Here is an 11,754-nt window from a genome sequence, read left to right on the forward strand (position 1 = left end):
GGCTTTTGGGGGGGGTCTCAGCAGTGATGGGAGGAGTCTCTTGTGGGGTGATATGGGGGGGGTCCTGGCTGTTGGGGGGGTCTCTTGGGAGTGCTGGGGGCCTCTCTTGGGGGGTCTCTCACTGTGGCAGCCTCTTTGGAGCTGGGGGTCCCTGGCTGGGGGCTGTGGGTGGGTGACACGTGGACCCCCCCCCCCGGGCAGGTGGCCAGCAGCCGGGCCGGGAAGATCTTCCCCGCCTGCCCCGAGAACGACGAGACGGACACGTCCAAGGTGGTGGAGATCCAGAACAAGCAGATGATCGAGTGGGCCCTGGGCGGCTTCCAGCCCTCGGGCCCCAAGGGGCTGGAGCCCCCCCGAAGGTGAGGGGGGGGGGCTGTGGGGTGAGGAACCCGCCCAGGGAGGGATACATCCCCGGGATGGGATGGGGTTGGGATCCCGCTGGTGGGACCCCCCTGACGGCCCCCCCGGCCCCGCAGAGGAGCGGAACCCCTACAAAGAAGTTTACACGGAGATGTGGGTGGAGCCCGAGGCCGCCGCCTACGCCCCGCCCCCGCCCGCCAAAAAACCCCGCAAAAGCACAACCCAGGAGAAGCCCAAGGTGAAGGAGATCATCGACGAGCGCACACGAGGTACGGACTGGGGGGGCTGCTGTGCCCACCCCCCTCTGCGGGGCTGTGTTCAGCGGGGGAAGGGGGCTGGGAGCTGCTCCTGGGGGTCCCCTCCCTTCACCCCCTGACCCCCCTCTCCCCCCAGAGCGGTTGGTGTATGAGGTCCGGCAGAAGTGCAGGAACATCGAGGGTGAGTGTGGGGCTGGGGTGGGTTGGGTTGAGGGTGCCTCCCTGCCTGGGCACCCCAGAGCAGAGCAGAGGGGGCTCGGAGAAAGGGGGGGGCCCAAGGGGTTGAGTGTGGACTTGTCCCAGCCCTCGGCCTGGCTGGCAGCAGGGACAGCAGCTGTGAGGTTGTGGTGGCCCACCCTGGGTGGTGGCAGGGACCCCAGGACACTGGGTGGTGGCAGGGACCCCAGGACACTGCCCAGGGCTGGGGCTGTTGGGGTGCAGGATGGGGAAAAGGGAGGACAATGGGAGCCATTCCTACTGTCCCCAGGGTTTGTTCCCAGCTCCAGTGTGGCCCTGACATGGGGGGTGGCACGTACAGGGGGTGACAGGGGGGTCGGGATCAGGATGCCCCCCACACCGGGCTGTCCCAGTGTGGGGGTGCTGGGGGTGACATCACCCCTCCTACCCCCCCCAGACATCTGCATCTCCTGCGGGAGCCTCAACGTGACCCTGGAGCACCCTCTGTTCATCGGGGGGATGTGCCAAAACTGCAAGGTACGGCGTGGTGCCAGGCCCCCCAGCCCCTGCCCGGGGGTCTTGTGGGGTGCCCAGCCTTGTCCTGGGGTCCGTGGGGTCCCTGGAGCCCCCAGGGCCGTGGTGACCCCCCGGCTGTCCCCAGAACTGCTTCCTGGAGTGCGCCTACCAGTACGATGACGACGGGTACCAGTCCTACTGCACCATCTGCTGCGGCGGCCGCGAGGTCCTCATGTGTGGGAACAACAACTGCTGCAGGTGCAGGGGGGCATTGGGGGTGCCACGGTCCTGGTGTGGAGCTGGAGAGGGTTCAGGGGTGCCACAGTCCTGGTGTGGAGCTGGAGAGGGTTCAGGGGTGCCACGGTCCTGGTTTGGAGCTGGGGAGGGTTCAGGGGTGCCACAGTCCTGGTGTGGAGCTGGAGAGGGTTCAGGGGTGCCACAGTCCTGGTTTGGAGCTGGGGAACTTTCACTGGTGCCCCATTTCTGTCAGGCACGAGGCCGGGGAGGTTTTGGTGGTGTCAGCCCTGGTGATGTCCCAGTCTCAGTAAGGGACTGGGGAGTTTCAGTGGTGCCACAGTCTTGGCGTGAGCACGGAGAGGTTTTGGTGGTGCCACAGACCTGGTGTGGAAATTCAGGGATACCGGTCCTGGTTTGGGGCTGGGATGCTTTGTGGTGTCCCAGTATGAGGGTGGGGAGGTTTTGGTGGTGCCACAGGCCTGCCACGATCTTTTGGTGATGCCAGTGCTGGTTTGGGACTGGGGTGTTTGGGTGATGCTGCAGTCCCACTGTGGGGTTGGAGAGGTTTCAGTGATGCCAAGGTTTTGCCATGGGGTTTTGGTGCTGCCAGTGCAGGTGTGGGGCTGGGAGGTTTCGGTGATGCCGTGGTCCCAGTGTGGGACTAGAGGGGAGTTTTGGCCATGCCCCAGTACCAGCACAGAGCTGGGAAGTTCTGGTGATGCCCCAGTCCTGGCATGGGGTTGAGGAGGTGTTGGTGGTGCCCTGGTCCTGCTGTGTGGGGTTGAGGGAAGTTTTGGTGATGCCCCAGTCCTGGCATGGGATTTGGGTGATGCCAGATCTGGTGTGGGACTGGCAGATTTTGGTGATGTCGCAGTCTTGGCATAGAGACGGGGAGGTTTCAGTTTTGGTGGTCCTGCTGTGGGGTTTTGGGGGATGCCAGACCAGGTGTGGGACTGGGGAGGTTTTGGTGGTGCCTCAGCCCTGGTTGTGGGGTTTTGGTGATGCCAGTCCAGCCACGGGAATTGGGTGACGCCAGTCCCGGTTTGGGGCTGGGGAGGTTCTGTTGGTGCCCCGGTCCTGGCACGAGGCTGGGGAATGTTTGGTGGTGCCCTGGCCCTGCCGTAGGGCCGGGAGAAGCTCTGGAGGTCCCAGCACGGAGCTGTGAAGTGCTGGTGATGCCCCAGTCCCGCAGTGGGGTTTCGGTGATGGATACCAGTCCTGGGTAGATTGTGGTGGTGCCACCGCCCCGGCACGAGCCCCACCACTGACCCCGGCCCCCCCCGTGCCAGGTGCTTCTGCGTGGAGTGCGTGGACCTGCTGGTGGGCCCGGGGGCGGCGCAGGCGGCCATCAAGGAGGACCCCTGGAACTGCTACATGTGCGGCCATAAGGGGGTCTACGGGCTGCTGCGGCGGCGGGAGGACTGGCCCTCGCGCCTCCAGATGTTCTTCGCCAACAACCACGACCAGGAGTTTGTGAGTGACTTCCCCCAGCTCCCCCCTCCTCCCCGCTGCCCCCCAGCCCCCCTGATTCCCCCCTCTGTGGCTCTCAGGACCCTCCGAAGGTGTACCCGCCCGTGCCAGCCGAGAAGAGGAAGCCCATCCGGGTGCTCTCGCTCTTCGACGGCATCGCCACAGGTGGGTGGGGGGTCCCCGGCCTGGTGGAGCCTCCCCGGGGTGTGTTTGGGGTTGGGGGACGGGGGGAGCGGCCTGCCTGCACCCCACAGCCAGCCAGCCATCTGTGGGACGCCCCGGGTCCCACACCTGTGGGGATCCAGGGGAAGGGGGATGGCCCGGGGATGGTGGGATGGGTGGGCTCTGTCATCCATCACCCACCCCTTGCTGCTCCCCCCAGGGCTGCTGGTGCTGAAGGACCTGGGCATCCAGGTGGACAGGTACATCGCCTCCGAGGTGTGCGAGGACTCCATCACCGTGGGCATGGTGAGGCACCAGGGCAAGATCATGTACGTCGGGGACGTCCGCAACGTCACCCAGAAACACGTACGTCCCGTCCCGACCCCCCGGGACCCCCCCAGGCGCCCCTGTCCCCACGTGGGGCCGGTCCCTCGTCCTCAGGGACCTGCAGCTCCCTCCTGAGGGGCAGCACCAACCTCTGCTCTCAGTGACCCAGTGGCAGGGCTTGAGGGAAGGGCTGGAGCTGTGCCAGGGCAGGGGGCAGGTTGGATCTCGGGAGAAAGGTTCTTTCCCCCAGAGGGTGTCTGGGCACTGAAAGGGCTCCCCAGGGCAGTGGGCACAGCAGCAAAGCTCAGGGACAACGCTCTGAGGGACGGGGTGGGGTTGTTGGCGTGTCTGTGCAGGGCCAGGACTTGGACTGAGGATCCTTGTGAGTCCCTTCCCGCTCAGGACATTCCACGATTCCCTGATCCCGCCGGGAGCTCGGCCACCATCACCCCCTGTGCCCCCCAGGCCATGGCAGTGCCCGGCTCACCGGGGGTCTCCTCTCCCTCTTTGCAGATACAGGAGTGGGGCCCCTTCGACCTGGTGATCGGGGGGAGCCCCTGCAACGACCTCTCCATCGTCAACCCGGCCAGGAAGGGGCTCTACGGTAGGGACGTGTCCACGGGGCTGGGGCTGGACCCCACTGCCGGCCCCCCCAGGGCTGGCACGGGCCCCCCACCCTGACCCTGGCCCCCTCCTCTCTCCCCTCAGAGGGCACCGGGCGCCTCTTCTTCGAGTTCTACCGCCTGCTCCACGAAGCCCGGCCCAAGGAGGGCGACGACCGGCCCTTCTTCTGGCTCTTTGAGAACGTGGTGGCCATGGGGGTGAGCGACAAGAGGGACATCTCGCGCTTCCTGGAGGTCAGTGCATGCCCGGGGTCACCCCCCGTCCGGCCCCTGGGCCCCCCCCGGGGTCCTGTCCTCACCATGAGGGGCTGCTGAGCCCCCCTGACCTCCCTCTCCCCTTCCTCCAGTCCAACCCCGTCATGATTGATGCCAAAGAAGTGTCTGCAGCGCACCGGGCACGGTACTTCTGGGGGAACCTGCCCGGCATGAACAGGTTGGTGAGAGCCCCCCCCCAAAGCTGAGCCCTTGGGAGGGTGGGCAGGCTGCACCTCTGGGTCCTCCCCCCACCCCTGACACGTGGCCCTGGGGGTCCCCTGACCCCGGTCAGTGCTGGGAGAGCAGGGATGGCACACCCCAAAAATCCAGCGTGGTGCCCCCTTGGAGGGGACTGGTCGTGTCCCTCGTGCTGGAGGGCTGGCACTGAGCTGCCCTTTGTGTCCCTCCCAGATGGTGGCTGTGGTGGCCCACGGCTGGTGGCCACAGACCGGCCCCCGTGGGAATCAGCTGCTTCTTGCCATTGCCTGTCACAGCCTCCCCCCCAAAACAGCAGTGGCCACCCTGTGCCCCCCACAAACCCCGTCTGGAGACCTGCCCTGCACCCCCAGGGGAACAGTCTGGGGACACTGGTACCCTGTGCCCACCATCTCTCCCCCCTCAGGCCACTCGCCTCCACCGTCAACGATAAGCTGGAGCTGCAGGAGTGCCTGGAGCACGGCAGGATAGCAAAGGTCAGCCCGGGGTGGGCAATGGGGGGGTGGGGGCAGTGGTCCCTGGCGGTCCCGGGCTCCTGGGGGTGCAGGGGGGGATCCCGTGGGGGTGGAGGAGGGACACAGTGGTGGCACTGCAGAGTGGTGGGAGTCGCCTGCTTGTGAGCGCCCAGTCAGTGGGTCGGGGGGCTCCGTCCCACCTCTGTCAGGTGTGATGAGCCTGTGCCTGTGGGTGTTGGGGGGGGGCTCCAGCCTGTCAGGGGGCTTCATCCCACCCCCAACGTGACCAGCCCGTGCCTCTTGCAGTTCAGCAAAGTGCGAACCATCACCACCCGCTCCAACTCCATCAAGCAGGGCAAGGACCAGCACTTCCCCGTGTTCATGAACGAGAAGGAGGACATCCTGTGGTGCACGGAGATGGAGAGGTACCGGGGGCTCCGGGGGGGGGCTCTGGGGCCACAGCACCATGTCCTACCAGCAGCCCTGACCCCTCCTGTCCCCTCCCCTGTCCCGCAGGGTCTTCGGCTTCCCAGTGCACTACACGGACGTGTCCAACATGAGCCGCCTGGCCCGGCAGAGACTGCTCGGCAGGTCCTGGAGCGTGCCGGTGATCCGCCACCTCTTCGCGCCCCTGAAGGAATACTTTGCCTGCGTTTAGAGACGGGCAGGAACTGGTGACACACGGAGCGAGTCGGAAACAAACCCATCCACGCCAAGAGAAGTGAACACACGGAATGAGAGAAGAGTCAGCACCCAGAAGAGAGACGGGATTTCGCAGCCCCCGACGGGAACCCAGCACGCGTCTCCCCGAGCGAAAGGGGTCGGTGTCCTCTCCTGAATTTCCAAGGGTCAGCTTTAGCCTATCGGAAAAAAAAAAACAAACAAACAAAAACCACAAAAAAGCGAAACAACAAACGACGAAAACAAAAAAAAAGCCGAAAAGAAACGAAAACGAAACGGAAAAAAAAAAAGAGAAAAAAAAAAGAAGAAGAAGAAGAAAAAAGAAAAAAAAGAAACAAAAACCAAAACCGTTTTTTTTTTGGGTAACCTTTTAATTTTCCGCTCTTTTCTGGCTGGGTTTTCCTGTCGGTTTGGTTTCCGCTTCTCGGAGCAGCAGCAGCAGCAGCGGCGGCGGGCGAGACGAGGACCCGCCGTCGCCAGCGCCGCTCTCGGAGGGGGGGGAAACGGCAGCGGGGGAAAGCCCGGCCCGGGAGGGGAGGCGGAGGCGAAGGAGACCCCGCTCTGTCTGCTCCGAGAGACCCGCTCCGTCCGCGCCCAGCGCCCGCCGGCCCCGGCCCCGGCAGCGCCCGGCGGCTCCAGCGCCCGGCGGCTCCAGCGCCTCGCTCTGTTCCACCAGCACCGCTCTCCGGTGACATGGAGCCAACCCGCCCGGCAGGGAGGCCGGGAACACAACACACCACACAACACACCTTTTCTACAGTATTTTTGGGTGCCTACCACATGGAAACCTTGAAGAGAGCAGATCTTAGAAGCCGCTGTTACCTCTTGTTTACAGTTTATATATATATGATAGATATGAGATATAGATATATATATATATAAAAGGTACTGTTACTACTGTACAACCTGACTTCATAATGGTGCTTTACACACAGCGGGGTGAGTCGAGACATCAGCTTCCACGTTGCCTTACGTGCCGGGCCTTTCCGAGCGAGCGGCAGGGCCGGGGCGGCCGGGCGGAAGCGTCTCCATCCCGAGTCATGCAATAACCTTTTTCAGTCCCAAACGGAAGCGCCTCGGCGGTGCCCACCCCCCCCCCGGCCCCGCCGGCGCCGCCGCCCCGCGCCCCCACAGCGTACTGGTGCTCTTCAGCGTACGTGGCGTCCGGCAGAGCCGGGGCCGGGTGTCCCCCGGCGGCAGCGGGGAGGGGGGTCCTGCCCCCCTGGCCCTGCCCCATCCCGCGGGGGCTGCCCACGGGGACGCCGGCGGGGCAGGGGGGGACAGAGCGGTGTGCCGGTGCTGGGGCGCGGCCGGGGCGCTTCTGGCATGGCACGGGGATGGCTGCGGGCCCCGGACCCACCCTGGTGCTACATCCGCGGGGCCGGGCTGGCGGCAGGAGGGGCGATGCCCCGGCGGTGCCACCGCGGGCGCCGGGGCATCGCTCCTCTGCCCCACGCGCGGTTCGGAGCGAGCGCGTCTTTCCCCCCCCCCGGTGCCCCCGTGGGGCGGCCCCGTGCCCCGCTTGGGGGGTGACGGGTGCCCGTTGGACGTGGCGGTGGCAGTGTCGGTGCCGGTGGCAGTGTCGGTGGTGCCGGGAGCCGTGGTGTGAGCGGGCAGGGCGCTGGGCAGGTGCTGGCAGGTGCAGTGCGGTGGATGGTGCTACTGGTCTGGCAGCTGTGGTGCCGTGGGGGTCTGGCCCCCGGTGGGGCAGGGACTGGTGCTACGGCGTGGGGAGGCTCCCCGGGGGGGTGAGTCTCGGCCCGTCGCCGTCTCTTCTCTAACTGTGAAAGGTGCGGGGCCGCGGCGCTCGCTGCCGGGTGCTGGCTATGGCAGCGAGCTGTGCCCGCGGCCCGGGGTGCTCAGAGGTGCTGGGACCGACGGCGGCGAGGCGGGCGGGGGGCCGGCCCTGGGGGGCCCCCCCAACCTCCCCACCCCGCCTGGTGCTACCGGGGGCCCGGGGGCCCCTCTGTGGGTGCGGCGGGCGCGGGGAGCTGAGCCGGCGCGGGGCCCGGCTTTGCCAGAGGGTGTGAGGGCGACGGGACGGCCCCGGGCTCTGAGCCGGGCTCTGGGCTGAGGCTCGGGCTCCCGGGGCCGGATCCCTGCAGTGCCTGGGGTGGGTGGCACAGACCCACTGCACCGGGCACAGGTCCCGCCCGGTGCGGTGTGAGCCTGGCACGGCCCCACGGCCCCGTTTGTGGGGCTGCCGTGGCCCTGCGTGGGGCACAGCGGGCACTGCAGTGGGTTCTGCGTGGCCCTGCAGCACCACGGGAGTCTTGCTCGGCCCTGCAGCGCTGCTTGCAGGTCCCGCACGGCTCCGTGGCACTGGCTGTGGGTCCTGCCCGGCCCCACGGCCCCAGGTGCGAGTGCTGCACGGCCCTGCAGTGCTGTTTGCAGGCTCTGCAGTGCTGTTTGCAGGTCCTGCAGTGCTGTTTGCAGGTTGCAGGTCCTGCAGTGCTGTTTGCAGGTTGCAGGTCCTGCAGTGCTGTTTGCAGGTCCTGCACGGCCCCGCAGCATCGTCTGCGGGTCCTGCACGGCCCTGTGGCACTGGGTGCTGATCCTGCATGGCCTTGAGGTGCTGGGTGCTGATCCTGCGCGGCCTTGAGGTGCTGGGTGCCGGTCCTGCACGGCCCTGCGACGTTGTTGGCAGGTCCTGCACGGGCCCTGCGGCACCGGGTGCTGGTCCTGTGTGACCCCACAGCTCTGGGTGCTGGTCCTTTGCGGCCCCGCGGCTCCGGGTGCCGGTGCTGCACCGTCCCGCGGTGCCGCCGGTGGGTTCTGGCATGGCCACGTGCCGGGTTTGGGGGTCCCGGCGGACCCCCCGGCCCGGCCCCACGGCGCTCCCTGGGACCCTCCTGGCCCTGCTGCACCTTTGGGGGGGTGCCGGGTCCCGGTGGGTGCCGCGGCGAGGGGCCGGCGCGGCGTTGGCACGTCCCAGGCGGGCGGGAAGCGGGTTCCCGCTGGGAACGGGTGCCGGCGGCGGTGGGGACCCGGTGGGGACCGTGGGGATGCCTGGGGCAAAAGGCGTTCAGTTTTTAACGTACCCGACTCACGTCTTTTTTTAAAAAAAAAACAACCAGACAAAAAATTCTGTTGCACAGCCCTAGATGAAAACTCAAAAAAAAAAAAAAAACAACACAGAAAGGCCTAAATTCCTTAAGATCCGCCGAGGGAGTGGGGACAAACACGGTGCTAAAACATTTTATTAAAAATATATATTGTTAAATTAAGTCTGCTGTCTGGACAATGACTGTTTTGTTTCTCGTAGTGGAGTTTCAAAGAGCACTATTATTTTACTCTTATATATTATTATTAAAAAAAAAAAAACAAAAAAGAAAAAGGCATTTTAACTTTGTACTTGAAAACTAAACGAGAGATTTCATGTGTTTTAGCCTAGACATTGAAGTAGCTGACGCTTTAACTATTTGTGGGAATCATGTACTCATCAATCCCAAGGAATTACGCGCGTAGAGCTGGTACCCTCCTTCCTCCCTTTGATTTGGCTCCGCCGCCACATTCCCGGCGCCGCCGCGGCCGCCCCGGCTGCTCTCCCTCCTCCCCAGCCCGAAACCCACCCACCCACCCCCCCCAGGTTTATTTCCTCTTCCTCCCTCTCGGTTCGTTGCCCCCGTTTTTTTGTTGGTTTGTTTTTTTAGGGTCGCTTCTCTATTTATTGCCGCTGAACTGTGCATTTCACGGCCGGAGGTGCCGCGGGCGCCCGGCGCTGTTGTATCTGTGTGAGTATTGCTCGTGACATAGCTGTTCTGAACTAATAAAGGTCAATGCGTGCAGCAGATGTAGAAAGTCTGTCCGTCCCGCTTCCATCCCATCCTCCTTTTCTTTTTTTCTTTGGTGCCCAGAAGAGTATAATACAGACAAGCTCCTTTCTAATGTACTTGTGCTGGAGAACACTTGAATAAATGTCCTGTTTTGTGCAAAAAAAAAAAAAGAGAAAAAAAGAGGAAAAAAAAAAGAGGAAAAAAAAAAAAACTCCTTTACGTGTGGTCGTGTGGTCTGTGAGTGGCGGGGTGGGGGGATCCTGGGGTGGGGGGATCCTGGGGTGGGAGGGATCCCAGCAGTGGTGGTGGGATCCAGATGATGGTGGGATCCAGGTGACTGTGGGGTCCTGGTGGGCAGTGGGGTCCCAGTGGTGGTGGGGTCCTGGTGGGCAGTGGGGTCCCAGTGGTGGTGGGATCCCAGCACTATTGCCATGACCCTGGAGAGCAGTGGGAAGCCCAGGTGATGGTGTGGCCCCAGCAGATGATGGGTCCCAAGGGGTGGTAGGATCCCAGAAGGGGTGGTCCCAGTGGGCAGGGGGCCACTAGTCCAGGTGGTGGGCTCCCAAAGGGGGTGGGGTTCAGGCAATGGTGGGGTCCCAGCACTGGTGCTTGGATCCTGGTGAGCGTGGTCCTAATGGGTGGTAGGATCCCAGCACAAGTAGTGGGGTCCCAGTGCTCGTGGTGGGGTCCCAGAGGACAGAGGGGTCCCAGCGGGTGGGAGGATCCCCACACCAGTGGTGGGATCCAGATGGTGGTGGGGCCCTGGCAGGTGGTGGGATCCAGGTGACTGCAGGGTCCTGGAGGGCAGTGGGGTCCCAGTGGGTGGTGGGATCCAGGCAATGGTGCAGTTCCAGTGGGAACTGGGGTCCTGGCAGATGAGGGGGTCCCGGTGGGCACTCAGGTCTCAGCAGGTGGTGGGGTCCCCCCAGGGGACGGTGGAGTGTGGGTGAGCAGTGGGGTTCTAGCAGCTGGTGGGGTTCCAGCCCAGAGATGATGAGGTCCTGATGGGGTCTCGGGGCAGTGGAGTCCCACTCCTGAGCCCAGCTCCCCGGGGCACTGGGGGCTTTGCTCGTGCAGCCCCGAGCTGGGGTGTGGTGCTGCACCTGATGGGGGGCAACCCCTGGGGTCAGTCCAGGCTGGGGATGAGCGGATGGAGAGCAGCCCTGAGGAGAAGGACTTGGGGTGCTGGTGAGCGAGAGGCTCGATCTGACCCGTCCCAAAAACCCCCTCGTGCCCTGGGCTGATCCCACAGCGTGGGCAGTAGAGGAGGGGGGATCTGCCCCTCTGCCCCCTCAGCTGAGACCCCCCCTGCAGAGCTGCCTCCAGCCCTGGGGTCTGTCAGGATTAAATGGCACAGTTCTGTTGTCCGGGCAATGGGAAGATGAATTTGGTGATCTCAGGTCTAGAAGGAGGTTAACAAAGCCTGGGGAGAAGGATGTGTCTCTGAGAGTGGATACAAAGAACACAGAATTTATGGCCACAAGGACATTTGGCAGAACCCCCCCAAGATAAGGAAGAAACCACTAAAACCAACTCAGCAATTGTGCAGAAATCAGCTCCAGCTGAGTAAAAGGTGATTCCAGCAGGGGCAGATCACGACCACCAACTCATGGACCACCAACCCAAGGAACCCACCAACCCAAAGGAAGAGAGAGACTGAGCACTCAGAGTAACTATCATGAAAAGAGAGAGAATCATTTAACCAATAAAAGATAGAATACTAAATAATAAGAGAACTATGTAAGTTGTAGCCAATGAACACTAATTCCTTTGTTTGCTAAAATGTACAAACAGTGAGAAGATTAGAAAGTCGAGGGTGGGCTTTGTGGATTTTCCAGCCAGACCCTCCTTCTGCACAGAGCTGTGAACTGGGGCCTCCATCCCACCACAGAGAAGCCCAGGGTGAAGAAGAACCAAAGGGATGTGGCTGAATCTATGGGTGGGACTCTCTTTCCCTCTCTTTCTCTCTCTCTCCCCCTTTTTCTATTTCTTTCTCTCTCTCTACTTCATATTTATTGTTAAATAAAATCCACATTGTTGATTTCAGCACATGGTCTCATTTGCACCTGAATTTGGGCACAGGCATCTCTAATCATCAGATCTTAATGAGGTTCCCAACAGCAGCACAAGGACGTGGAGCTGCTGCAGAGAGTCCAGAGGAGGCCCCGCAGATGCTGCCAGGGCTGGAGCCCCTCTGCTCTGGAGCCAGGCTGGGAGAGCTGGGGGTGCTCAGCTGGGGAAG

At 63.2% G+C, this 11,754-nt stretch overlaps 1 protein-coding gene across 1 annotated transcript in view; it reads left to right on the forward strand.

Annotated features, from left to right (window-relative positions):
• The window catches only part of DNMT3A (DNA methyltransferase 3 alpha), a gene marked incomplete at its 5' end in the record, with an annotated part of 23,609 nt that extends 17,597 nt beyond the window's left edge, over nucleotides 1-6,012 (forward strand). Inside the window, 14 exons of the mRNA XM_027703283.1 lie at nucleotides 131-356; nucleotides 475-629; nucleotides 754-798; nucleotides 1,252-1,331; nucleotides 1,456-1,568; nucleotides 2,837-3,020; nucleotides 3,098-3,182; nucleotides 3,400-3,545; nucleotides 4,020-4,110; nucleotides 4,215-4,363; nucleotides 4,477-4,562; nucleotides 5,007-5,076; nucleotides 5,362-5,480; nucleotides 5,572-6,012. Of these exons, the coding sequence (XP_027559084.1) occupies nucleotides 131-356; nucleotides 475-629; nucleotides 754-798; nucleotides 1,252-1,331; nucleotides 1,456-1,568; nucleotides 2,837-3,020; nucleotides 3,098-3,182; nucleotides 3,400-3,545; nucleotides 4,020-4,110; nucleotides 4,215-4,363; nucleotides 4,477-4,562; nucleotides 5,007-5,076; nucleotides 5,362-5,480; nucleotides 5,572-5,713 (1,691 nt within the window). The remainder of the gene's footprint in view (nucleotides 1-130; nucleotides 357-474; nucleotides 630-753; nucleotides 799-1,251; nucleotides 1,332-1,455; nucleotides 1,569-2,836; nucleotides 3,021-3,097; nucleotides 3,183-3,399; nucleotides 3,546-4,019; nucleotides 4,111-4,214; nucleotides 4,364-4,476; nucleotides 4,563-5,006; nucleotides 5,077-5,361; nucleotides 5,481-5,571) is intronic.
• Between the last annotated feature and the right edge of the window lie 5,742 nt (nucleotides 6,013-11,754).

This window comes from Neopelma chrysocephalum, unplaced genomic scaffold, assembly GCF_003984885.1.
Source record: "Neopelma chrysocephalum unplaced genomic scaffold, ASM398488v2 Primary Assembly neopelma1_220, whole genome shotgun sequence".
In the NCBI taxonomy this organism is placed as follows: Eukaryota; Metazoa; Chordata; class Aves; order Passeriformes; family Pipridae; genus Neopelma; species Neopelma chrysocephalum.